General features: G+C 38.1%; 2 protein-coding genes across 2 annotated transcripts in view; one reads left to right on the top strand and one right to left on the bottom strand.

The window, feature by feature from the left end:
• Positions 1–9165, top strand: part of slc12a2 (solute carrier family 12 member 2) — a 46295-nt gene extending 37130 nt beyond the window's left edge. Inside the window, exons 24-27 of the mRNA XM_061074230.1 lie at positions 1080–1166; positions 2931–3066; positions 3674–3741; positions 5090–9165. Of these exons, the coding sequence (XP_060930213.1) occupies positions 1080–1166; positions 2931–3066; positions 3674–3741; positions 5090–5225 (427 nt within the window). The 3' untranslated portion in view covers positions 5226–9165. The remainder of the gene's footprint in view (positions 1–1079; positions 1167–2930; positions 3067–3673; positions 3742–5089) is intronic.
• A 1084-nt stretch (positions 9166–10249) lies between these two features.
• Positions 10250–14831, bottom strand: LOC133014193 (major intrinsically disordered NOTCH2-binding receptor 1-like). The gene is made up of 3 exons (XM_061081411.1): positions 14685–14831; positions 12203–12445; positions 10250–10450 (listed from the first exon to the last, which is right to left on the bottom strand). The coding sequence occupies exons 1-3, from the start codon at positions 14829–14831 to the stop codon at positions 10250–10252; spliced, it is 591 nt and encodes a 196-aa protein (XP_060937394.1).
• Between the last annotated feature and the right edge of the window lie 12179 nt (positions 14832–27010).

Raw genomic sequence — 27010 nt, 5'->3', positions numbered from 1 at the left:
GTCATGGTGAATATGCGTAGTTAGTATGTGTCATCCTTACAAAGAGCATGGCAACTATCAAGAAATCTTGTGCTCCCCAAGAGAAATGGCCAAACATTTTTATGTTGAAGTCAAAGACAAATCGGTGTGTTTTTTGGCGAGTCACAGTGATGAAAATAAGACCAATCTCACCACTATCTCACATTAATAGTGTGTGTATATTCCCTGAAGCTTAACAATGTAACGACAGCCTTAATTTCCAAAATGAATCTCATCAAAAGCAGAGAACTAAACAGCCCCCAGTTCAGAGAGGAGCTGCTTCATAGGTGTTGAAAGTTGTATTTCTTTTCATTTGGACATCGTTGGTCGAGCTGGTTCGAGGTTTTATGCCAAGCTGCCCTAACCATTTGCTGCACATGATATGGATATCCAAACTTTCCCTCTCTGTTTCACAAAATTTGGAAAGTTTTTTGAGAGTATAACATTTGAAATATTGTCTTTAAACCTTCATGACAGTTTTCATTACAAAGTCACCCCCCTCTCTCTCTCGCCCCTCTCTTTTCTCTATCTCTCTCTCATTGTCCCCTGCAGCTGCCTCCTACCTCCTTTTGTTGGATAAAATTAGAATCAGCTAGGTGCCAGAAGCCTAGTTTATTATCTCTGTGTGTGAGCACACACCTGTGTGCAATTTCCGTCAGGTTGTGGGATCATGAAAAGGCTACACATCCGGGACAAAAATTATCACGAGAAGTTTCCACAGTAGAATTTAGTCCTGTGTTGACATCGTGCAAGACTGAAATGCGGTTCTGAGAACATGACATTACAAAAACAATATAGCATAAACACCTGGTTTAAAGTTCACCATATGTGATGGATAATGATTTCAAGCTCTTGGCCTCTTTGAAGTTGAAGATAAAGGAAATGACTCTCATACTCAGAATGCCTCCCCTACCTGCCCCCTCCCACAATCTTCAAACAGAGATATTCAAAGCCACTTCCCCTGGCCTTCAGGATGACTCGGTGCATAGCTCCTCAGATTAAAATGTCTACAGCTGGTCTCCAGTATTTATCCCAAAGCTCTTTGTTTTTGCTTTTTGCAGGATGGCCACTCTGCTGAGCAAGTTCAGGATAGACTTCTCGGATATCACTGTGCTGGGAGACGTAAACACCAAGCCCAAGAAGGAGCAGTAAGTTTCCTTCAATAAACCTCAAAGATAAAATCTTTTCTGCCACACAGTTTTATCCATCATTACCTTTACTAACCATGCATGCTCTAGCGGATATATTTCATATATAATATTAAACAAGAGCTGTTCAAATTACAGCTAGTTACTACAGTTGCTAATACAGACCAGCAGACATTGAGGTGGGTGAAGTTGCTACAATGACTTGGATACTAAATAATGTATAATGCACTTTCTTAACAGCTGTTATTCAATCAGTATACGTTGTGTCATAATCATCCCTGTTGAAAGAAAACTATTATTACTTTTCATTAAAAAAACGCGTTAATTTGAATTAAGCTTTGCTATGCTACGTCAATGAAGTGGTCACTTCCTGCTTGTTTTTCCACATTTCAGAAGGCTTCTGACATGAAATAAAACTGCACACACTGCTAACTTTAATTATTTCAGGTGGCTTTGCAGTCTTTTTTAACAGTGTTAGGTTCCATAAAATAGTTTAATATTTATTTATTGAATATTTAGAGTATCCAAGCACACTGACCATTTTCTTAGACCTCACTAAAAAAGATGTTGAGTAAAATTTCATCTTAACCAATAGGAATGATTAATAAAACCCCCAAAAAGAAGTGACTAAGTATACAACTGACTTTCTGCAGCTAGAAGCAGACACATCCCATCTGCTATCCTAAAGTGGAAAGTTCCTGTGTAAAGATAACACTGTATAGAAACCATTGTTGGTCTTCACTAACAGATTCTGTCTGAAAATTAATAGAACAATCTTTCACCTTAGAACCTGACACTCAAATGAGGTCAGATTACATTTGACTTTGAGTAATTGTGTCGATCATTATTATACATGTTTAGATTCATATGACTTTAGACATGACTTTATGACTTATAATGTATTATGAATTGTATTCTACATAACCAGCCAACTACTATTTGGGTTTTACCTTTGTAAAGGTGTCCATCATTGTTATAAGTGATAACAACATCACAGAGGCATCACCAAAAATAAATCAGGAACAGGAAAATCAGACTGAAAAGTAAAACATCCAGAAGAGCTTTCAGAGCCAGGTCATGCCTCCACTGTGACCACTAAATATCAACCTGTATAATTATGTGAATGCTGCTAATCTTCACTTTACAGATGTTTTGTTTAAATATGATCATTATAATAGATATAAGCTATGTCAAAAACTACAAATATAGGATTCATGTATTACAAACCTGTCAACCTCTGTATCTCAGTCTGTAAGGGTCTCAAGATATTTTGTTGAAGTGAAATTGATGGTATTTGGATTTGATTGGTCATCAAGACTACAAAAGCGCTATATAAATACAAACCATTTACCAATTACAATGATGTTTGGTCTATATAATAGAATTAACCACTAGATTAGTGGGCAGTCAATGGAAAACCACGAAATGAAAGTGCAGTGTACTGACTAGTTTCATTACCTAATTGTATTGTAAATACAGAAGTTGGTTGGTATGTTCTGAAGGTAAGTGGAGGGAAGGAAAAAACACAAAGCTATGTTGTTGTTAGCGTTGTGTCACATTATATGTTATTTTCTCCACCCCACCCAAATGGGATTTTGTGCTATTACCTTGTGGTTAAGTTCCATCTGTTAATTATGACAGCAACATATTTGATGAGGCTTTTACTTAATATGTTTGGGTAATTAAAGAATGGATACAAAGTCATACTAGACGAGGAAATTTGTTCTCCCACTTACTATCAATTATCCAACTGTTGTTGTACAGCGTGTCGGCCTTTGAGGAAATGATCGAGCCATATCGCCTGAAGGAAGACGACATGGAGCAGGAGGCAGCAGAGCGGCTAAAGAACAGTGAACCTTGGAGGATCACGGACAACGAGCTTGAGCTGTATCGTGCTAAGGTCCGCACCCTCCCACTCAATATACCTCGCCATGTCATTCTGTGTATCTTTAACACTTTGTCAGTACTGAATAGGGCCGTCAACAAATATTGTAATTTTCAATGTTCTGAATTGGATTAGATCGGCCCCACAAGTTCTCACGTGGGCTTTTGCCGCTGCACTGAAAGCACAGCGTGTTGGACAGAGGTCACTCGTCACTGATGGTAAATGAAATGGCGAGCAGACATTAGCCAAAAATTCACCACAATCATGTGGTAATGATGGCATGAAGTTCACATCCAACAAGAGTTTGGCTGAGGGAAAGTCCTCACGATAAACTTGAATGGAAGCTTCAGCCATTTTTGAGTTTAGACTGCTCTTATGGTGAATGTGATATATCTTCCAAAACCTTTGCAGCATAAGCTAATGTCAGGGGAGTGAATACTAATGCACTACTGCCCAATTAAACTGCTCCTATAAATAGTGTGAGTGGAAACAGTTCCATGCAGAGTAACAGTGTAGCACTGTGAGCTGTTCTGTGGCTCAGACTCTGCAGCATTTTGTGATAGTGATCTGGTAAGTTGAGACCTAAATGTTTGAACCTGTGTTTGTTTGCTTTGCTCTTCAGACTAATCGTCAGATCCGACTCAACGAGCTACTGAAAGAGCACTCGAGCACAGCTGCCCTCATCGTCATGTAAGCTGCTGTGTGTGTGTGTGTGTGTGTGTGTGTGTGTGTGTGTGTGTGTGTGTGTGTGTGTGTGTGTGTGTGTGTGTGTGTGTGTGTGTGTGTGTGTGTGTGTGTGTGTGTGTGTGTGTGTGTGTGTGTGTGTGTGTGTGTGTGTGTGTGTGTGTGTGTGTGTGTGTGTGTCCATGCTTGCATTGTGAAACTTTTTAAGTAACAGTACTGACTTTTCATTTAGTAATAAATTACACACTCAAGCACACACGCACAAATATATTTTTCTTTGTGTGTCTATTCCACCAACGTCATACATAGAGGGCAGGTTTGATATGGGTCTAAAATTATCTAAAACTTTTGGATCAAGAGTGGGCTTTTTAAGCAGAGGTTTAATTACTGTTACCTTACAAGCTTGTGCTACGTAGCTGGTTGATCAAAACTGATTTAGTATGGAACTATATTATATTAATACGGTATGATCTTGTAAAGCAGCTTTGTTGAAAAGGCCCTTTTTTTTTTACCTGATTTCTGATGGAGCACTACCAACATCATCAGGAATTTGGTTCCATTGTTGGGATGCATAGAAACTAAAAGTTGCTTCTCTATGTTTAGATCTTTACCTGGGTACCACTAGCAAACCACTTCCCAGTGATCTCAGAGGTCTCGTGGGGTTTTATCTTCTCGTATTGGTTTTATTGGTTATATATCATGTCTATTATGTATTTGGAAGCAGCTCCATTCAGAGATTTAAAAATGAGCAGTAAAACTTTAAAATCAATCCTGTGACTTACTAGCAGCCAGTGGAGAGATTTAAAAACAATGGTGATATGTGCTGTCTTTTTGATTTGGTAAAAACTTGCAGCTGAATTTTGGATGAGATGTAGGGGCTTGATTTTCTTTTTAGGACGTCCTGATAAAGGTCAAGAACTTACATCTGATTTTGTTAACCAAACAACACAGGTTTAATGGAAAAGGGAACTTATTGTTGTGCTACATCAAATCATTAGTTTGGCTTCAAATATCAAAACTCTGGTATCATATTGGTACAAACACAATGTATAATATGCTTATCAGGTTTTTCCTCTCTACCCTTCAGTGAGTTATAGTTTTTTTAGGATGTAAAAGTTCTTTGAAGTTACAAAGTCTGCGCTAGAGGGAGTTATTTTAGGAGGCGGGCCAAGAACTAAAACAGTGTTTCAGACAGGGTGAAAACAGCATCAGTGAACACTTTGAGACAGATCAGGTTTATTTTAATCATTACACCAGGTAAACCTATTCTGGTATAGCCCAAATCAAAATGATCAATGGCCAAAATATGTGCAGCGTCACTGATTATCCTTTCTCTTACGCTTCCTCTGTGCAGAAGCCTTCCGTTGGCCAGGAAGGGCACAGTGTCCAGTGCTCTCTACATGGCCTGGCTGGAGGCCTTGTCCAAGGAGCTGCCGCCCATCCTGCTGGTGCGCGGAAACCACCAGAGCGTCCTCACCTTCTACTCTTAGACACACAGAGAAGAACATCAAGTTTAGGCCTCACCTCCCTCTCTGCTTCTGGGAGCAGACATGTATACATCCCAGTTCCATCCACACCTAAAGGTGCACCACATACACTTCAGAGACGGTAAATCAAACACAGCCACTGGTGAAAGCAATGCTGGTAATACGAATTAAATGAAGGAAGAGAAAATTGGTTGACATGTGTAAATGCTCCACAAGTGACAGAGGAATGTATGGGTTGTGGTGGGTGGAGGCTGAAAGGTTGCCCATTCTGCTCCTTTCTTGATATTTATTCCAAGATGTCAGGATTCTTCTCTTGTAGCTCTAGTTTCTTCTAATTTCCTCATGAAAATGTAATTTTTGTTAAAGCTGATTTCTCTCAGGCCCCAAACCAGTCGTGTACAATCATCATATTGTTCTCACAATATTGAATACCTTGATGTCATACTTGTTAATTTAATTGAAGTTGTGATACAGCAATAATCACCCTGTTGTTTTCCTTAAATGTTGGGAGAGAACCATGCAGAATGCTTTGCAACACCTTCTAAAGCCTTATGGATGTGCCTTCCAGCTGAATGAGATAAACTAATTCTAATCTCTATCCAGATTGACAATACTTTGGTGAATAATGGTTAGTTTTATTGAGTTTTTAATGTGATTCCTTCTTAGTTAAGCTCTGTTTTTATGCATATGGATGCATGAATTTAATGAAAGGTGTCCACTTTATTGCATAAAGACTTTGTATGTTATTTCTCTCTCCCTCTATCTTACACTAATCAAAATGCTTATATTGGGCCATTGTATTTAAATTTTTAGTAAAAGTTTGGGTCTTCCTTTTCAAAGCTGTTCTTCTATTCTTACGAAAAGTCTCAGCTCCTTGACTCAAGACACAATTTATCTTATAGGCATAGTACCTAAACCATGTGTATATGGTTCTTAAATGTAACTTTTTTTCTCGTTAATAGATGTGAATCTAGTTTGGCATTATCCATGTCAGGTGGAAAGGCCATCTCTCCCTTGTAGCTACTGATTGACTAAATGAAGCTTTTCTTTAAACATGTTTTTGTATTTCTGTGTCTACATGTATGGTTCTTTCAATGTAAAGAAATCACTCTTCCCAACAAGTTAGTTAAAACCTTGCCTTAATGCTAGAACTAGTCTAGCTCGTAATGCTAGTCATGAGTTTCTTTTCCCATATAAGCCATACTGGCTGGATGGTCTTTGGGTAAATTCAGATAGCTGTCCATCAGTAACAAGTTTTCATAGCTTACTTAAGGCCTGTGAGCGGCTGGTTAAAGTGGTCAGTCAACAGATAGTAACAAGTTCTGTTTAGTCAACTTCAGTGGCACAATAGACTTGAGTTTTGCACTCATGTACGTCTGTGTGGCTGTTTGATGAACTGCTGGTCCCCTTTTCCCACAAAGCCCAGGTGGACAGAGAAAAAGAATGACGGGCAAGCTTCATGATGGGAAGACTTGCTGACAGGAAGAATGTGACATTGGAATGTCTCAAGACTGAGTAAAGATATACCTCTATGCATATGAGCTTGTGTCGCATAAGCACACATAATAGAAGTCCATCGCTTCATCACATGAAAATATCTTCTCGCTTCAGTTCATTGAGGTGGAACTTAAGGCACATTTCTTTCCTATAGGAACACTGGCCTGTAAACACTTAAAGGGTACAATGAATCCAATCAAAGCCATTCGAGACTGTTTCACAGTTTAGAGAAACAGTCTCGAATGTATTCCCTGCACTACCATGGTCATAAACAATATTCACTTGGCAAGAGGCTGCAGATAATTTTATATAACAACCACACAGCTCTTGCATAGTCCTCTTAAATTCAAACAGGTTTCTGTTGTTACTAAGCTGCTACTGCTACTTTTTGGACTGGTTAAATTAACTCAATTTAAAAGTGTGTTCAGACTGAACGAAATGTGAATTTCAGAAGTGCTGCCATTATTTATGAAGTAAGCACGGATATTAAAATTTCCCCTGTGCAGCACACATTGAGGCAGATACACATCTGGATGAGGAAATATATTTGAGGGGAAGAAAAATATGAGGTGAAATCCTGTTTTCCTATTAATGAAAATAGAAAAATAAAAACAAAGGAAATTACAGTGCAGCCAGTTGACTGTTGAAGCACAATAACATAACAAAGATGCAATTTCTAATTTGAACATATCTAAAATTTGGCTGCCCACTTAAATGTTCTATTCAGTCTAGGGACCTGTCCTGAAAAAAGAAAAGAAGACCATTTGAATAGCTGTCGGTCTTTGCTGCCACGGTGTGTGTAGGATCATTTTCATCAAAAACTACAGCGCTTTGTGGATAATCCCATACTTCCAACTGTTAACATCAATAGTTAACAAGTAGTGACAGGGAACCATAACTGAAACAAAGTTTAGAAAGAAGGTCTATTGTGACTACTGGTTATTCATTATTGACCGATTATTGTCATAGATATAGATACTGCTACAAACCCACTGGATAAAACAGGGTTCTCTATTTGTAATGTTCTTGTTTTTCTGTTTCCCACAGAAACAAGCAGTTGTAGCATTTAGATTGTTATTTCATCTATTCTATCCTTTACTGTATGCAAATGTTAAAGAGGAACTTGACACAGTGCTTTGGTTGGTTGATTGTACTGTATAATGAACACTACTGTTAAGAAATAGTATCCATCATTTTCCCTTGTTTTCCTTCCTCTTCAGCACAATGCAGTGTACTGACAGCTTAGCTCATATATAAATATATATATGTGTGTGTGTGTGTGTGTGTGTGTGTAATCTCCAGTTACATACACATTAACCATATAAACAACCAGCAAAGTTTTAGAGCACCTCCACATCCAGTTTACTAAATTTTACATCCTAATCTAAGTTGAGCAGACAAACATACTTCTGGGTTTTTTTGTTAAGTGGAAATTACATTTGTGGGGGGGGTTGTAGCTCCCATTAACTTCCAATCCTGCAGTATAGTTAATACTATAGGCCAGTTTTCTATCAAGTTTACCTGATATCACATTTTTTTCTGTAAAAGTTACTCATTTACTTTTGTTCAATTGTATGCTATTCACTGGACTTGAGTTGAACTGCTCAATACAAAAAACTACTTTAACATTTTTTTATTTTTTTTTAAACTGGAAAAGTTGAGGTGTTGTAAAACTTTTTACCAGGTAGTGTACACACTCTTGCTCAAGAATGTTAAATATACCCTAAGTAGTTTCCAAATATGCTATCAACCTTTATATAACTTTGAAGGCACAGTCAAAGATCATCTTTGGTTAAGTTGTAGCATGCAAAAGTGTCCCCCAAAGCCATAAATTCTTTCTAAGTTCTGTTTAGGTTGTACCTGTAGAAAATCTGAACATGGTACGCATAAATAATATTTTGAAAGAAGAGACCATGTCTTAAATGGACCAAAGGATATAAATTGTTATCAAGTGACAGTTTATTGCATAATTATTTGATGATACAAAGAGGTAAAAGTTCATTGGTTTCTTGTATCTGAACCACTAAACCAATGCATGATATAATTTCGTATATCTCATACAGTTTTTTGTCAAATTTGTTCCTAAAATGCATTTGAAGCTGAAAGGGTTCAAAATACCTTTGAGCTAGTGGAAGATTCTGACATTTGGGGGCACTATTGTAAACTATGAAAAAAGTATTGTATATTTAGAGTCCATAGATTATTCTGCTGTGACTCACTTACACTCCATCGCTGTCGGAGAGCATTATTACAAACAAGAACACGGGTTTCTATATATTTGAATATTACAGTGAAAAAAATGCAGCATATATATATACACATATATATATATAATACCCCTATCTATACACATATATAAATGTATCTGTCCAACCTGGAGAAGATCTTTGTCTTGTGTCATTAAATGAAACAAAAGACCTCCTGTCAACATTTTACAACCAAATAATAGTCTTTGTGTCTTGTTTTCTTCACTTCTGTCCTGATGAATAGATTCTAATGATATACTCTTTTCTATGAAGAAACCAAAAGTTACCTGTACTGATATGTCAGCCTCCATGTGATTTGACATCTCCTAATCTCTGCATGTCATTTTCTGCTAAAGTCCCCTTCCTCTCCAGTATCCATCTCTCATGTGTCAAGCTATGATGATCGGTAATAGTGTAAAAAATATCATGAACTGGTCTTAATGGTGATGGAACTCTTGTCCACATTTCAAACCTATACTAACCTGTAAATAAACTTTGTAATCTAATGACAAAAATTAAGGGAGTGAGAAATTTGTCAAATTTCAATATGGAGAACAATATTTATTTTAGTTTAGACATTTCTCCGCATATATTTCTGTCTTGAATGATTTAGTTTTAGTTGTCAGTTAATTTGCAGGTTGATTTTTTTTTATTATTATTTTGATGCCTTTTAATTTTGGTAGACTGTCTTTTTTTGTCTTTTTTCTCTTTGAGTTAGTGTATTTCTATCTTTTCAATCCCTTCAGAAGAAAAGACACGATGATATAAGCAGATCAAACCTGTTTCTCCTGCTTTCACACGTGGATGGAATCGACCTAGCCAGTCATAGCTGTAATGTTTTGATACACTGTACTGTAAACAGTAACATATATGCTATTTCTAACATTTTAACATTTATGATTACCAATACTTTGTACATTTTTAATGCAATAAATCAATCAAATGAAATCTGTTAAATTTGAAGTCTGCTTTTTGCTGAAAAGAAGTAGTGGAAGTAGTTACAAAATAATAAAAGAAAGGTATCTGCATTCTAAAACAAATGGATCAACTACAAAACAGATCGTTTCAAAAGGGACTTTATTAGAAATACCAAACAAACCGCTTTGTCCTTAAATAGCCTCTTGTTTTTGAGTCATTGATTCCACAAGATCACTGCAAGATCAGATCCAGTCATGTCAGATGTCTGCTCTCTTCTTCCTCTACCCATAGAGTAATGTATCAGTGTACCGTGTACATCACTGCAGCATTGTGAAACCACTTCCAACACATTGATCTATATACTTATCAGTTCTTCTTCTGTAAGACCACAACTGGCACTATAATAACAATAAGTATCGCACACAGAGACAAAATGATTATAAAAAATATTTTACAAAGTTTTTTTCTTTTATGTTCTGCTTCTTTCTTCTTCAGTAAAGAGTCAAATCCTGGTGTGTAGAGATCCTCGAGCCAGAAGTCCATATCTTTAGGAGTCTTCTCTTCCTCCTGCAAGGAAAATCTAAATATTGCTTAAACCATCAAGAACAAATAACCTCTTAATAAATACCTCTACATTGCTGATATGCAATGATTGCTATAGGTTATGTGCAGTTCCTAAAATAGCCTTATTTGACATTTTAATTTCAACTTTATTAAAGATTTACCATCAGTCAACCCTCATTTAGTCCTGACCTTAATTGAAAGATTCAATCTAAGTCAGTTATTTTAATTTATAACATTGGGATTGGCCTGTAATTTTAACAACACTTTTCTAGTCATGATGACCACTCAAAGCACTGCACATTCCAGTTTTGCCATTCACACATACATTCATACAGTGGATCTATGTGCAGCACTGTCTATCACACACTGCCAGACAAAAGAAATTTGGGGTTCAATATCTTGCCTAAGTGCACTTTGGCACGGGGAACAGGGGAGACGGTTTGAACCACCAACCTTTTGGTTTGTGGTTGATCCCCTCTACCTCCTGAGCCACAGCTGCTAAACAAGAAGGCTGAAAGTTGCCTCGTTTAATATGTCAAGTGTCATGTTGATATTGGCCTTTTAAAATGCACACAATGTTTCATCTTTTAATTGTAATCTACATACAGAATATAATAAAATGCAACCAAAATAAAGAAATGAAATGAAAATATCCGGGATACAAATGCTGCCACCTTGTGCATTTGGAGACACAGTGCAAAATAGATTTTGATGGGCTACATGCAATACCACGTGTAGTCTCTTTGGCCTAAGGATCTTTTTACTCTTGAAATAAATAGTAAAATCATTGCTTATATACCTTGTTGGTTTCTTGTGCCTTATTGCTTATGCTACAACACATGTTGCGGATGTAACACAATCTTTGGTGAATGTTGAAGTTGGAAAACTTTGTGTTTTCTTATACCTGCTTATCTTTTATACATTACAACATGACAATTTCAGAAGTCTGTCAAACTATCGATACATCTTAAGACCAAGGTTTAAAACTTTTCAAAACAAAAGCTCAGTAGTTTTGCTCAGTAATAAAGCATTGCAGCAACAAAACAAATTCTCTGCTTTTACGTTGAAGACAACTTGCCTAACAGTAAGTGTTTGTGTGAAAGTTTGTTGCCATGAAAGAGATCTGCATGACGCCGGTCAGTCTGACTGTGACAGTCCATTATGGTGTAATTAAAATAATGAAATTATCAACATGACCTGGTGGTGATGTTCACTTTTGGTTTGACCCAGTAACGACCACTGCATTACTTTATCCATTTAGAACTGGTCACCTCTTTATAATTTTTATCTATTAATATTGAATGTTTGGCCTGTCCAAATCGCACCATAATCAGTACTGCACTTTCTCTAGCACTTACTGTAGACATGCTAAGTATGAAGCTGATTAGATGAAAATTCAGACAGATGTATGTGGAGTGCCATCCCTTAGTTATGCTGTTATAGGACTAGACTCCTGGGGAACTCCCATCATGCACTGAGCAATCATTTCTCCCCTTCTCTGTCTCTTTGTCTTTCTCTGTCTCTTTCAGCCTCCCATGTATTGTTATTACATTACTATGTCACAACTTTGTTTATTTTTCCTCTCTTATTTTTACCGAGCAACAAAAGATTATATGTTGAAAAAATCGGATTAACAGACAGAACAGTCTAGTTTAAAATCCATAATTTTTCTGGTTGTGCATCTTCTCAGTTGGCTTTGCACCAATCCAGTTCCATACTTCCATACATCCTGCCAATCAACCACTGACAAATTACCTTTAAATAGTTGGTGAGGTTTCCGTCGATCGTTTGAGTGTCATACTCCCTGACAGTCCAAGAGGGCTTGGACTTCCCTTTTTCCACTATGTCCATTGATCTTAAATCTGCATACAGAGGGTTCCTTTTAATGTTGGACTTCAGAGTGAATGGTGTGATGTGCTTCTCCAGGTATCTGTCCACAAACACCACACCCTCTGGGAATGGAAGAGACCTGTTTTCACTCTTTATCCTCTGCTCTCTCTGTGGAGACAATGAGGCCTTGAACTCTCAACACATGCACCTGTACCTTTTCTCTACTTTCTAAACAGCGTTGATTTTATATGTACAGGTAGCCAAAATAGTTTTTTTCTTGTGTTTGCATTAAATACTCAATGATAATTTCCGTTTCATCTAATTTACAATATCCATCTATCCATCTATCCATCTATCCATCTATCCAACCATCCATCCATCCATCCATCCATCCATCCATCCATCCATCCATCCATCCATCCATCCATCCATCCATCCATCCATCCATCCATCCATCCATCAGTGTATATACAGTACCAGTAAAAAGTTGGGACACACCTTCTCATTCAATGGTTTTTCTTTCTTCTTCCTTCTTTCTACATTGCAGATTAATATTGACGACATCAAAACTATGAAGGAACACATATGGAATTATGTGGTAAACAAAAAAGTGTTAAACAGACCAGAATATGTTTTATATTTTAGATTCTTCAAAGTAGTCACCTTTTGCTCTGATGACAGCTTTGCACACTCTTGGCATTTTTCAATCAGCTTCATGCGCTAGTCACCTGGAATGGTTTTCAATTAACAGGTTTGCCTTGTCAAGTGTTAATTTGTGGAATGTCTTGCCTTCATAATGTGTTTGAGATCATCAGTTGTGTTGTGCAGAGGCAGGTTTTGTGAATAGGCCTATTCGACTACAGTTCTAATCCATATTATGGCAATAACCCCTCAACTAAGTAAAGAGAAACGATTTTTGATGTCTTCAATATTAATCTGCATTGTAGAAAGAAAGAAAAATAAAGAAAAACCATTGAATGAGAAGGTGTGTCCAAACTTTTGACTGGTACTGTATACAGTGGATATAAAAAGTCTACACACCCCTGTTAAAATGCCAGGTTTTTGTGATGTAAAAAAATGTCCTGTAGGATTTTCCTTACATTTTCTTAGATGCATCTTAGAGCAAAAGCCATGGTCCGCAGAGAGCTTCAAAAGCATCAGAGGGATCTCAGTGTTGAAAGGTATCAGTCAGGAGAAGGGTACAAAATAATTTCCAAGGCATTAGATATACAATGGAACACAGTGAAGACAGCCATCATCAAGTGGAAAAATATGGCACAACAGTGACATTACCAAGAACTGGACGTCCATCCAAAATTGATGAAAAGACGAGAAGAAAACTGGTCTGGTAGGCTTCCAAGAGGCTTCAGCAACATTACAGGAGCTTCAGGAATTTCTGGCAAGTACTGGCTGTGTACTACATGTGACAAAAATCTTCCGTATTCTACGTATGTTTGGGCTATGGGGTAGTGTAGCAAGACGGAACCCTTTTCTTATCAAGAAAAACATCCAAGCTCGGCTAAATTTTGCAAAAACATCCATGAAGTAATAATAATTCCAAATGTTTGGCGCAAAAACAACACTGCACACCACCCAAAGAACACCATACCCACAGTGAAGCATGTGTCGGCAGCATCATGCTTTGGGGCTGTTTTACTTAAGCTGGAATTGGGGCCTTAGTCAAGGTGGAGGGAATTATGTACAGTAAAAAAATACCAGTCAGTTTTGGCAAAAAACCTTCAGGCTTCCATTAGACAGCTGAAGATGTATATCACATTTCAGCACGAGAACAACCCAAAGCACACATCCAGATCAACAAAAGCATGGCTTCACCAGAAGAAGATTATTTTTTTGGAATGGCCCAGCCAGAGCCCAGACCTGAATCCAATTGAACATCTGTGGGGTGATCTGAAGAGGGCTGTGCAAAGGAGATGCCCTCGCATCTCCTTTGCACAAAGTATTAGTTTAAGGGTGTGCACACTTATGCAACCAGGTTATTGTAAGTTTTTTATTTTTTATTTTCCTGCCAAAAATATTTCAGTTTGTTTTACAATTGAATTGTTCACGTTATACGTCACATTAAAGTTGGAAAAAGTTCGGACAGGATTTATCTTTGTCTCATTTGTTTACAACACAAAAACCCTGCATTTTAACAGGGGTGTGTAGACTTTTTATATCCACTGTATATACACACACAAGTTTGTGCACACTTCCCTGCCAGTAAGTACTATGTTTTCCTTACTTAAGAGTAGAAATACTTTTAAACAATAAAAACCTGAAAAGGTTGTTTACAAATAGGAGGTATGAGTAACAGTATACAAAAGAGACTTAATTACAGTGCTAAGAGTAAATGTATTTCACACAGCTGGTGTTGGGTCCAGAATAGTGGCTGAGAAATATTCCGTACCTGGGAGTAGACCCTGTTCTGCCAGTGTCTTTGACTGGACACAGCTGAGCCAACATGGAACATTCCATGTGTGGCTGGCAGTATCCTTACATCAAGCTGGAGGAACTTCTCTGGATGGTTGTTGTTGGGCAGAACAGAGATGTCCATCCTGGCTTTGTTGGTCCACACTGTTCAACCTGCTTGCAGTCAGACTGAATGGACATGCTCACTGAAACCTAAAAGCTCTGTAATAATTAATGAAGACCAAGATAGTTGTGACCCTGTATCACTTCCAGGTGTGTGTAACCCAATCTGTCCATTAAGAACTGAGAGAGAGAGAGAGAGAGAGAGAGAGAGAGAGAGAGAGAGAGAGAGAGAGAGAGAGAGAGAGAGAGAGAGAGAGAGAGAGAGAGAGAGAGAGAGAGAGAGAGAGAGAGAGAGAGAGAGAGAGAGAGAGAGAGAGAGAGAGAGAGAGAGAGAGAGAGAGAGAGAGAGAGAGAGAGAGAGAGAGAGAGAGAGAGAGAGAGCTGCCAGCATTATAACACAGTCAGACAATGATCTCAAGACAGGTTGGACCACAGTCACCAAGAAAACCATTGGTAACACACTATGCCGTAATGGATAGGGTTAGGGTTAGTGGGCAATTGTTATTGCTGTTATGATTGTTAGAATTGTGTGTACATATTATTGTTCTAATTGTATTATATCATGCTTATATTGTAGTTCTAAATATTTTTTATATTATTTTTTATTATTTTGTTCTTATTATTATTATTTGTTGATTTGTTCTGACACATGACATCTATAGCACCTCTCTCCATATTTACATGGACTAGATGGAGAGATCATGTTACTCCTGTAATGGGACATTATTACATATCATGACACAACAAGCAATTATCAATTCTGGATGTTTAATTCAAACCGTCTGCGGACGGTTTACAAAGGTCAAGTCACGACAACAGACTTGACCTCAATGGCACAGAGCTCAAACATCACGGTGACAGATATGAGGGCAATGGCAATGAGCTCTCAAAAGTACACTCCATTTATACAATCAGATCCCTCCTCTCCACAGTAAAATACATTTGTCCAATCAGCTTCTCTCCATGTCGTTTACAGGAAGACCAGACATTGGTCTCTGGCGGTCTCTTTGAAGTTTGAACAAGATGCTAAACGCATCTTGTTCCAGACCCTGTGAGTTTCTCAGAGATCTCCTGTCTCTGCAGGTCACACCTATTAGCCTTTGAAGCTCCCTGCTGCAGAAGACTTAATTGGCCCCTGTTGAGAAACCTTTTGTTCACACTAGACTGAGAAGGCCACGTCTATAAGGCCCTTCAAGAGTATTATGCATAGTGTTAACTTGAGCTAAACTCTGACTATGAGTCTTAAACACAGAAATACATCTTTCAGTAAACTTCTTTCTATATAAATGTAATCTGTTACATTTGAACATGTCTAAATACAAAATTCCCATCACAATTCCTCCCTTTTTATCCATCTGGGATCAACATCTTTATAACATCTCATCATTTAGATTGGGAATTTTCCAGGATATGTGAATTAAAGAAGTAACACTAGTCTTAGTGCAAAAACAATACAACAGAGTTACACAATTGAAAATGATCAGTTTCTACAAACTTCAATAACGTATTTTACAATTATTAACATGATGATCATCATATTATCAAAATGTTCACTGTATTGGTGCCACACTTCGTCCTGATCGTGTGTCGAACACCTCCTTGTTGAAGAACATCTTGTTTCAGAGACATCTTGTATGCTCTGACTTTGATGATCAGAAATTTGATGTTGTTCCTGCCAAGCATTCGTGAGCAGGGAAACCATCTCTTTTCCCTTGAATGCTTCTCAGTCGTATAATCATGTGTTGCTGATCTCCTGTTGGTGCGGTTGTGTTCAGCGTGTAGCTCTTCAAATGTGTTGACTCTCCTTGCAACACCTAAAAATTTCAGACTGAAGCTCACACACTGGCACAAAGCACTTCCCGTCCTGTAGATCCACCCCTGGCTCTGGAAATCCTCCTGCGTTGGCCCTCATCTCCAGGTTGACCTCTGCGACCTTCCTGTCATCTGTGTTGAGAGGCATTTGGCTTGCACTCGTTCCATCGACGTCGTCTTCTTCTTCCATCCGCACGTCCTTAAGCACAATCCAGTCTCCTGGTTTCAGGTCACGCAGTCCTCTCTCCATGGATTTAGATAGAATCTCCTCGTCTGCCTGTGGATTTTAAAGAGTACAGGAAACAGTTTAAAACAATATCTACCAGTTTGTTTTTCAATGTGTTTTTCAATGTGTTTGCTATGTTTGTTTTTTACTTCCTTCTCTCTCCACTATACCATCCCTGGCGGGATGTGGCATGATGTTGCCTTGTGTTGATACTCATACTCACCAGTATCCATAAAGCTATACTTATGAATATGTTACCCTTGTCAGCGGACATCCTTTTGAAATCTTCCATCATGGAATGAGTTCTCCGAACAGTATCTGTTTCACCGCTGGAGAATCCTGTTTAGATGTTTGGGAAACACTTCTGCTTGCATAGAAATCATGTCATAAAACAAAACAGTATTTATTTATTTCCCTAACCTACTTTATTTAACTTAATCTTTATTAAACCTCTCTATAAATGATTAAACCGTTTGTTTTGAGGTGGATGTCAATCTTGTAGAATCTGGATGTCCTTATTTTATTTGTAACTCAAATTACATAACTCTGTTAAAAAAGTTTTATTGAATATTATTTAGAGTGTTTCTTGTGTACACCCAATAACCCAATTCATCTATATCCAGCATATGTTACTCCTCTCTCTTGACACACTGACTCCAGTCATGTGTCAATCCAACCTAATGAGAAAACGTACACAGGTTGAACAAAATCATCCATATCCCACATCAAAAGTCCATCGACCACCAAACAAAACACAGTCTATCAAGACTACTTAATTCCTAAACTAATAAACCCAAATCTGCATTCTAAAAAAAATTTAGTTCGATGTAGTCTTGCTAACAGCTCCTGTAACCCACATTAAATGTCAGTGTTAAGAATCATTCAAATGCCTTCCATGTCCTCTACAGACTGCATACTGTTTGCAACCAGTAACACAGTCAAGGCAAGACAATGGTGTGAAGTCAATCTCATGAATTTCTTCTTCAGCCCAAATCACATGCAGAACCCCCATGCAAACAAGCTATCAGTGTAAATCTTGACACTCTCGCCACTAGCATATTTGCATCTCTTTGGTTCATGCATGTAATGATGGGGACGGTTTTCCTTTGTTTCAAACAGAGTCGTAAAACCCCTCTGTCATTCGTTATCACACTGTGATGCTGAAAACCTGTCATCAAACACTTCAGTTTCACAGTAATCAGCTGTTAACCATTTAAATCTTAATTTGTTCTACTGATAAAGTTAAGAATTTCCTAGTTAAAAACTTTCTATTTGTAAATAGTAATGTCTATCATCCAAAACAATACTGTATCATAGCTGAACCTCCTAGCTGTTGAAAAGTGAACGTTATTTTCTCCAGCAAATATCATTGTTACAGCATATGACACTAGTAGAGTCTTATTTCAAAGTATCACACATATCACATTATTCTGTTCTCTCAGAAAATCGTTTGCGATTAACTTTAAACCTTCCTTTTTAAAATCTTTTCATTTGATTAAATGTATTTTCTTTTCTTATAGCCAATGTATCTATCAAAAACTACTGAGACAACACCGTATTTACTATTCTAAATGCAACCAAACTTATTTTATCCTTAATTTACTTACTATATAACCTTTTAAACTAAATTTGTCTTACCAAGTGTTTAGATAAATCTAAGTAAATACCATTTGTGCTCTAATTTGATCTCTCCCCTTGCTCTTTGCAAGAGGATGTTAATTTAGAGGTGAGAAATTTGTCTCGGATCATCCATTGATACGCTTGTGTCAGATCCCCCTTTCTCGTTTAAATAAATGCAGATGTTATTCAACTCTGTCTTCCACTACTGCCCTGCTGTTTTAAAATTTAGCATACTATTCTATCTTCCCCCTAAATTTTACCCAGCAGTAAAGTGACAACAGAGATAAATGTTTGTCTTGCATTTAGCCTCTAACCACATTATTAAACCCCAATGATAAAAATGGATCTATCTACAACTTTTGCATATGTTTTTCTATCATTATGAGCTATATAACATTCATTCTAAGAGTAATATCACACTATTTACACATATTTACTGGTGCTTTTAGTTCCTGAACCTAAAAATAGATTTAATTTGTGTGTTTTTAGCAATTAGTTTTATTGATTTCTAATTTAACTATAATAATGTTAACCATATGCTTTATGTGTAACATTAATTCACATGGTGTCTGCAGCTGTGTTCTTACGATATGAAGTTTTGTTGAACTTCTCTCTCTCCATCATGATCTGCTCTTGATGGCTGCTCTGTCTCCATGATCTCCCTCTCAGTGGAAATGTATCCAGATCAGAACCTATTTGGAGAGACTGATACCTGGAGATTATTTCGGTTACTTCCTTCTGTATACTGTCTCTTATGTTGACTTCAGTCAACCAACACTCAAATGCTCTCCAGTCTGGCACAAATAGCTCCACATCTCTCCCTCTTGTTGCTTCTTTGCTTCGTTCTTGTTCAATGAGCAATTTGATCTTAAGTTGCTTCAACTGATTTAAAGTTATGTTCCCTGTGTTTGGAAAATCATAGTTTTTTACCCACAAGCCAAACTGTGTAACACTATAATGACCATACTTCAGAACCATATCTTGGACTGTAGGAGAAGAAATCTGTGGTAAATTCATCTCTGTAATGGTTGTTTATCAATTTAAACTCTGATTTATTCAGTAGAATACGAATCTTTTGGGAATTTAAGTTCTGCTGATATGGAAAAGACCCTAATGTTTCAGAATTAATTTCTAAAGCCAATTATTTCCTAATTCTTAAAACCGTCTATTTTCAAATTCGTTTTAAGATTGATCTGAATCTTTTTCTTTTTCTTTTGATATAAGCCTTTAAAACTTACACATATATCCCAAATATGATTGAAATTATACTCACCTTATTCCAGTGTTGAGAATTCCAAGAAATCCTCTCTCACTCACTCCTCACTTTTTCTTTTTCAGCTGTAATTCTCAGATTAGTCTCATCAAATCATGCATGTTACTTGTATCAAATCATCAACATTTGTGTAACGTTGATAGTAACCTTTCACCTTCAAAACACTTTTTAAGAGACAATGAGAAAAACCCCTTCAGTTATAATATTGCCACTGTAATCACCTCTTGTAATTACTAAGTTTTAATTTTAATTCCTCTAATACAATTCTAAAACTCTGCATGAATCAAATCGCCTTAGAGAAAACTTAATTTCACATTTCTCTTAAACAAGACACATGCAGGTATAAAATGTATGGGAATTTATCAGATTTTCAAACAGATTATTATGCTGAGACGATACAGACCTGGCCTAGGTCTCTCTGTCACAGCTTTTCCTCCATTTCAAAATAATAATACTATGATATATTTATATTCTACTCTTCTGCTTGTTTACAATAACTATGAGCATGCCGCAGCGCCCAATATTAAAGTAATTTAGCATTAAACTCTTTCGCTAAACCCTGTTTAACATTTTGATCTTTTTTTGAAAAGAATCTTAACCTATTAAGCTTATTGTGAATCCTATACCGGTCTCTAAGACCTCCTTAGTATATACACGTCTGTAACTCACTTCCCTGAATGAGTGAATTTCTTTGGACCTTTTTCCTTAAAAGATCTAAAAACAAGAATTATACTTTACCAGAATGAAACTGCTTGCCTGTCCCAGTCGGTTCTTTAGCCCACCTCAGTGAGCACTCCGGATTCTCAGAACATCAGGCCCACTGAAATAATAAAGGTTTAGTTCCAAACGTACTGCCCCGGCGCAATTACCTACCCTCAGCACCGAGAGCCAGAGTCGCTCACGTGGATGTCACTGCCAACAACAGCCAAATGTAATGGGAAAATTATTACATATCATGACACAACAAGCAATTATCAATTCTGGATGTTTAATTCAAACCGTCTGCGGACGGTTTACAAAGGTCAAGTCACGACAACAGACTTGACCTCAATGGCACAGAGCTCAAACATCACGGTGACAGATATGAGGGCAATGGCAATGAGCTCTCAAAAGTACACTCCATTTATACAATCAGATCCCTCCTCTCCACAGTAAAATACATTTGTCCAATCAGCTTCTCTCCATGTCGTTTACAGGAAGACCAGACATTGGTCTCTGGCGGTCTCTTTGAAGTTTGAACAAGATGCTAAACGCATCTTGTTCCAGACCCTGTGAGTTTCTCAGAGATCTCCTGTCTCTGCAGGTCACACCTATTAGCCTTTGAAGCTCCCTGCTGCAGAAGACTTAATTGGCCCCTGTTGAGAAACCTTTTGTTCACACTAGACTGAGAAGGCCACGTCTATAAGGCCCTTCAAGAGTATTATGCATAGTGTTAACTTGAGCTAAACTCTGACTATGAGTCTTAAACACAGAAATACATCTTTCAGTAAACTTCTTTCTATATAAATGTAATCTGTTACATTTGAACATGTCTAAATACAAAATTCCCATCACACTCCTGTTTTAGCTTCTCTGCATTGGCTCCCTGTAAAATTCAGAATATAATTCAAGATCCTGCTCCTCACATATAAAGCCCTTAACAATAAATTACCTTCATATATCAAATAGCTCATAGCACCATATTATCCAAATAGATCCTTTCGCTCCTAAAACACAGACTCTCTTTTGGTTCCTAGAATCTGTAAGACTTTCACATTTTTTCCCATGGTAAAATTTCTCTTTTTTTGTAGTTTTTCCTTAATCTTGTCATGGATTAAGAGCAGAGGATGTGCCACCATGTTAAAATCTGTGGGTCATGGTCACGATCCACCATCGAGATCCACGATGCCGTGATCCTGGATCTGCAAAGATATAGCCGGATATTCCATGGAAGAAGTCAGTAACATGTGTTGATGAGACATTAATGTGCTGAAGAGGGAGAGGAGGGGACAGATCAGAAATATGAACACTTGAACATACTGTCACTGAGATTGAAAGTACTTAAAATGCCAAAAAAAATCTTTAAAAAAAAAATATTTGTCAAGTTTGATTTATTTTATTCTTAGCCATGTCCTATCTGCTCACATGAAGGAGGCAGGGTTCATGACCTAAACTGCAGCCAGACACCAGAGGTTGATCAAGATGTTTGGCTTCGTTATATATATATGCAATATGCAGACTATGATTGTGAAGTGTTGATCATTTGACCAATTTATTAAAAAATTTATTGACTCAAGTTGCAGTGTGTAGAATTTGGTGACATCTAGCGGTGAAGTTGCATGTTGCAGCTGAATACCCCTCACCTCACCCTACCCTTCCAAACATGAGAGAGAAACTGTGGTAACCTTCAGTTTTCATAAAAACTCAAAGGGTGTTTAGTTTGTCCAGTCTGGGCTACTACTACTACTACTACTACTACTACTACTAACCCCCCCCCCCCCCCCCCCCATGTAAATATAAAGTATTTCAATATAAAAGGGCCATTCTAGGGTATATAAAACAACAATTTGTATAATTTAGATGAAACACATAAGTGAAAACATCACTAGGATTATTTTATATAAAGTATCTGTCAATGGATCCCTTTCACCTAAATCTTACATACTGGACCTTTAAATTTACAACCCACAATCCTTTGGTAAAACCGTCTTTTTACATATAGCATTTTTCCAAATGAGAGATTTTCAAAGAATTTTGAACGGTACAGTTTTAGTTATTTGCAATAATTGTGGTGGCCAGGGCTCTTACTAGTACTACTACTACTATTTTGAGAAATTATGTTGATTAGAATATGGTCCATTTGTTATATTGTTCCTGTGCCTATTTGTACAGACTATATCATTTAGATTTTTCTGATGCAGGACTTTTAGCTCAATTTTAATGGAGCATATTTTACATTGCTGTAAAAAAGATGAGTGTTCTGTGTGATTGTCGTTACATTCCAACGGAAAGAAGATTGACGGGAGATGTTCTGTTTCCTCTTGGTTTTTTATAGGGATCCTGATAGGCCCTGGTCCTAACCTCACCAGTTAGTCCTGCCTCCCAAATGATCAAACTCCTTCTAACGTTGACACTATCTGATAATGCTTTTCCACAATGAGCAATATCTGGTAGGAAATCTGTTCCCCTCAGACAGACTGATGGAAGACAGAGGCTGCTGGGAGGAGGGGAGGGGTGGGGGGAGTGTCGCAGCCTCGTAGATGTGGATGGTGCAGCGCGGTTGCGCCATCGCTGGAGCAATGGGGAGGAGGACAGGGAGAACCCGTGTAGTCTGACCAAAAAGACGGATATTGTAGTTTCAGCTTTCGCACTTGCCCGATGTCGTCATTGGGAAACCACCATTGTGCAGCCTCGCCTCGCAAAAATGGATGAGCACTGGTTTGACTTCCGGACTGATGCGGTAAGAGATCGTCGGACAAGCGCTTCGGTTCCGTTGTGCTCTGTGCACGGGGAGGATGCAGGAGATCCAGATCAAAAGATGATTTTTACCTCCACAGCCTGCAGAGGTTGCTTTGCTTTCTGATTGATCTGACATTGCTGCGACGGTCACATGAGCGTGAAAGGGACTGTGCAGATTTGATGGTAAAGCGTGTGTCATTCGGGCTGTGGCAAAGTGTGTCGTTTTGATATGTTCACGCACGGAGGGATGCGGTGGGTTACCTCTCCCATTCATTACTGCCTAGTGAAGTCATTTCCTCACTGGCTGTTGGACTCATCTGCTCACGGGCTCGAAGCTTGGCATCACCCTGGTTCGGATCGTGGCTCCAGGCAGCAGCTCCGTCTGCAGCAGCTCTCCGCGGACACGTCGCTCGGTTTGTCAGCTCAGCGAGTCAATGCGACGTTTGTTCGGTCCTGATGCTTCGATCTGCGACCCAAGTTCATTTCCCTTCAGGCAGGTCACTGCAAACCCTGCACCGTTACTGATATCGTGTGGGTTGGTGTGTTTTTTGTCACGATTACACCAGCATAATGATGCTTCACATCTATATAATGGGAACTGATAGGTTTCCTATTAACGCATTTTGTATGAATAAGCAAGCTATGTGCTAGCTTGTGAGCGTTGCTATGCACACTGCGACAAGCAAGACGGGGTTGCCTCGGGTGAATTTTTTATCCCATGATCTTATAACTAATCAGACAAGGTTGTACTCCTAGAAGTGAAAGATATCAAGACAGAAAATTGTATGAAATGTATCAGCTGTAACATTTTCCAACAAAATACATCTAATAATATTGTGCTATGGTGATATCAGCTGATGACGTCACAGGTTAGTGTAAAATCGTGAACGTGCATTGTAGAAGTTCAACCCATAGTGGAAGTTTAAGCCTAATCTAGAGACAAACCTATCAGAAGCCTTTAGACTATTGAAAGTGAATCTGTTCGACTCTCCCATACATTTTGATAGCCTGGTCTTGACATGGGACTGTAATTATCGTACATGCTGAGCAAGTCTTGATGACCTTCATTTCATATTACATGTTTGCCATTAACCCATTCACACACACATTCATTCAGTGCATTTATGCATCTATGAACACTTTGGCACACAGGGATCGATCGACCCACTCTATCCCTGAGCCACAGCCACAGTAGGTGGTATTTGTTATAAAGTTAAAGTTCTCCTCCAAATTATATTATGACTTGTTGCTTGGAACCGCCACCATGTTGCAACCGATATCAGATCATAAAGAAGCAATTGCTTCTTTATGATCTGATATCGGTTGGTGTGTTCAAATAATCAGTTTCAGCCACTGACAGTTTGACACTGATCTATGGTACTATGTGTTGCTGATGTGTGAATCTTAATCTGCAGCAGAACATTGTAACACATTATTGGGCATTTCAGGATTTCTTTGCTGCTTTCCTGATGCCCCTGTTCAGAGAGAGACAATGCTCAGTAAAAACAATACATAAGTAAAGACACCATATAGACACCAAAAAAAAGAAGGGGTACGTGCGCTGGTGGGGGGGCGGGAGAGATACCAACATTATCTGTTCGGTAGATCTTGTTGAGCTGGTCATTTCAAGAGGAGCTAACAGGCCTATAAAGTGTGGGCACCCCTGGTATAGCCCATATTCACAAATCACAGCTTGTCTCATATAGGGCTAAACAAGGTGCGGCAACCTCTGCCCTTAACCCTCAGCAAGAGTAAGGAAATACAACAAATGAATGTGCAATAGATGCAGCAAGTAGCAGATCACATCAACAAAATACCAATAATAACAACATAGTGAAGTGTATCAATGTAAAGTATTCTAACATAAGACAATTTCCAGGAGAAATGAAGGGAGCAGTAATGACAATTGTAATGATTGAGGTGTTGTCAGTAATGTTGTGAATATGTGAGTAGCCATATTGAATATCTAATTTATCGAGTTGTAATTATAATCCACAATCAGTTGCCACTGCGATCACAATCCACCTTGTCTTCCCAGTTTCTTCTCGTCTGGTGTTGACGTGCTGCTGCCCCAATAGGCCACTGAATGCAATTGCATTTAGTGATTGCAATTTTTTTTCACATTTTATTTCATTCTAACTGGGTAATCTTCAATGGAGATTTCACAGTCAATGTTTTTCCTAAAATGAGGAATTTTAACACATTTCAGACTAAAAGCTCTCTTATTCATCTTGATATAAAACTTCTCAGCAACAAAGCAATTGTTATGCTATGAATTTGAAAACATATTTCCCACTAGGAAGCAAATCAATTATTGGTTTTGCCAAGATCAGCACCTCTACTCAGTGTATGTGTCTCGCTTCAATATGGTGAAATGAAAATAATCAAATTATCCAAATGAGCTGGCTGTGATTTTGACCTGCAGTTTGGACAGGATGGTCTAGAGACCAGGATTGGGCCATATGCTAAAATGTTCCAATCGGCCACCTTTAACCCAACAACTGTCCATTAATGATATTAGTTTGTGTGTGCGTGTGTGTGTGTGTGTGTGTGTGTGTGTGTGTGTGTGTGAAGGGAGAGCCCTAACATGATGCACACATGCATGGGGTAACACACCAGTATCAGCAAATGCATGGAAGGGCTTGTTGCAAATAAGAATACAGAATTCATTATTTGCGATTATTTTAGCTTTAAATCGGACAGGTAATCCGAAGTACCTATGTTCAGTAATTTGTCATCTCTGTAAACATGCAGTTTGACAAAAGATATAACAACAATGCATTTTGCCACTCTATATGCAAATAATCATGACAGTCAATAGTGTTTGTGAAGACCACATTATGGTTTTACCCAGATGTGTCCAATGTGCCCAGTGGCGGACTGCAAATGGGAAGCATCAGGACAGTTCCCACTTGCCTGATGGTCTTTTTGGCCTTGAACTGATAAGCAATAATATCAAAAGCACAATTGAGTCGACATACCTTTGAAATCCACCTATCTGGCAAGAAACTAATGAATATTAATATTAATATTATCCTGCTGACCAATGGGTTTCCAAGGTGAATCATGACAGAGTCACGGCATCAAGCGATGAAAAGACGGAGGCGAAACCTTCTGACACTGAGTTGTTTGTCACTTGGAGATGAAGAGCGATTTAATTGGACAGCAGTGAAGTGATAAATAAAGAAAATACGCTGCTGCTGTTGATAATACACTGAGTGAGGACGATACAAAGAACAGAGCCTTAAATTAAAAAAATATCTAATTCAAAGGTGGAGGCAAAAAAAGAATCACTTCCAATGTTAGACTGTGAGGGAACTTGTTATATCATCTTTTTGTATTCTAATCATCAAAAACTGCAGTATTATTAAATGCAGACACAGCTGTGCTGTCCTCAATCTATCAAATTTAACAGAATTCTATTCATGTGCTAGTGTTTGTACTGGGATGGTTTGGTTCCATCGGTCGATCTAATACTGGACTCAGTTCAGCACAAAGATCTAAGATCACAGATCTATAGGATCTATTTCAGCTGATCAGTCATCGCTGAACCCTTGTTTCATCCTCATCCTTCCATATGCGTGCATCCATCACGTGTCCCTGAATGTATTTATATATTTAGAGCAATCGGACCGATTATTTCACACATCGGTGGATCCTAACTTCCACTCTGGGATAGTATTTAGAAAAAGAAGTTTGAAAGTGAGATTTCATTAAAAACCAATATTGACTTAAGTTGTTTTATCTCTTTTTCAAATGAAAGTTCTTATTGAACCGGTCGCACAAGCACAGAGAACGCTGTTGGTTTCAATGTTAATGATGAAGTGGATCA

The sequence above is a fragment of the Limanda limanda genome, chromosome 1 (genome assembly GCF_963576545.1).
Source record: "Limanda limanda chromosome 1, fLimLim1.1, whole genome shotgun sequence".
Taxonomy (NCBI): domain Eukaryota; kingdom Metazoa; phylum Chordata; class Actinopteri; order Pleuronectiformes; family Pleuronectidae; genus Limanda; species Limanda limanda.
The sequence above is the reverse complement of the archived record's forward strand: the minus strand, read 5'-3'. Positions and strand labels throughout refer to the sequence as shown.

Bases quoted from the DNA above. Each gene is read 5' to 3' on its own strand.
- LOC133014193 (XM_061081411.1), bottom strand. From the start codon at position 14,831: ATGGACATCTCTGTTCTGCCCAACAACAACCATCCAGAGAAGTTCCTC. The intron at 12,446-14,684 runs GTACGGAATATT...TTGTCTCCACAG, and splicing joins AGAACAGGGTCTACTCCCAG to AGAGAGCAGAGGATAAAGAG. The intron at 10,451-12,202 runs GTAATTTGTCAG...TTTTCCTTGCAG, and splicing joins ACCTCACCAACTATTTAAAG to GAGGAAGAGAAGACTCCTAA.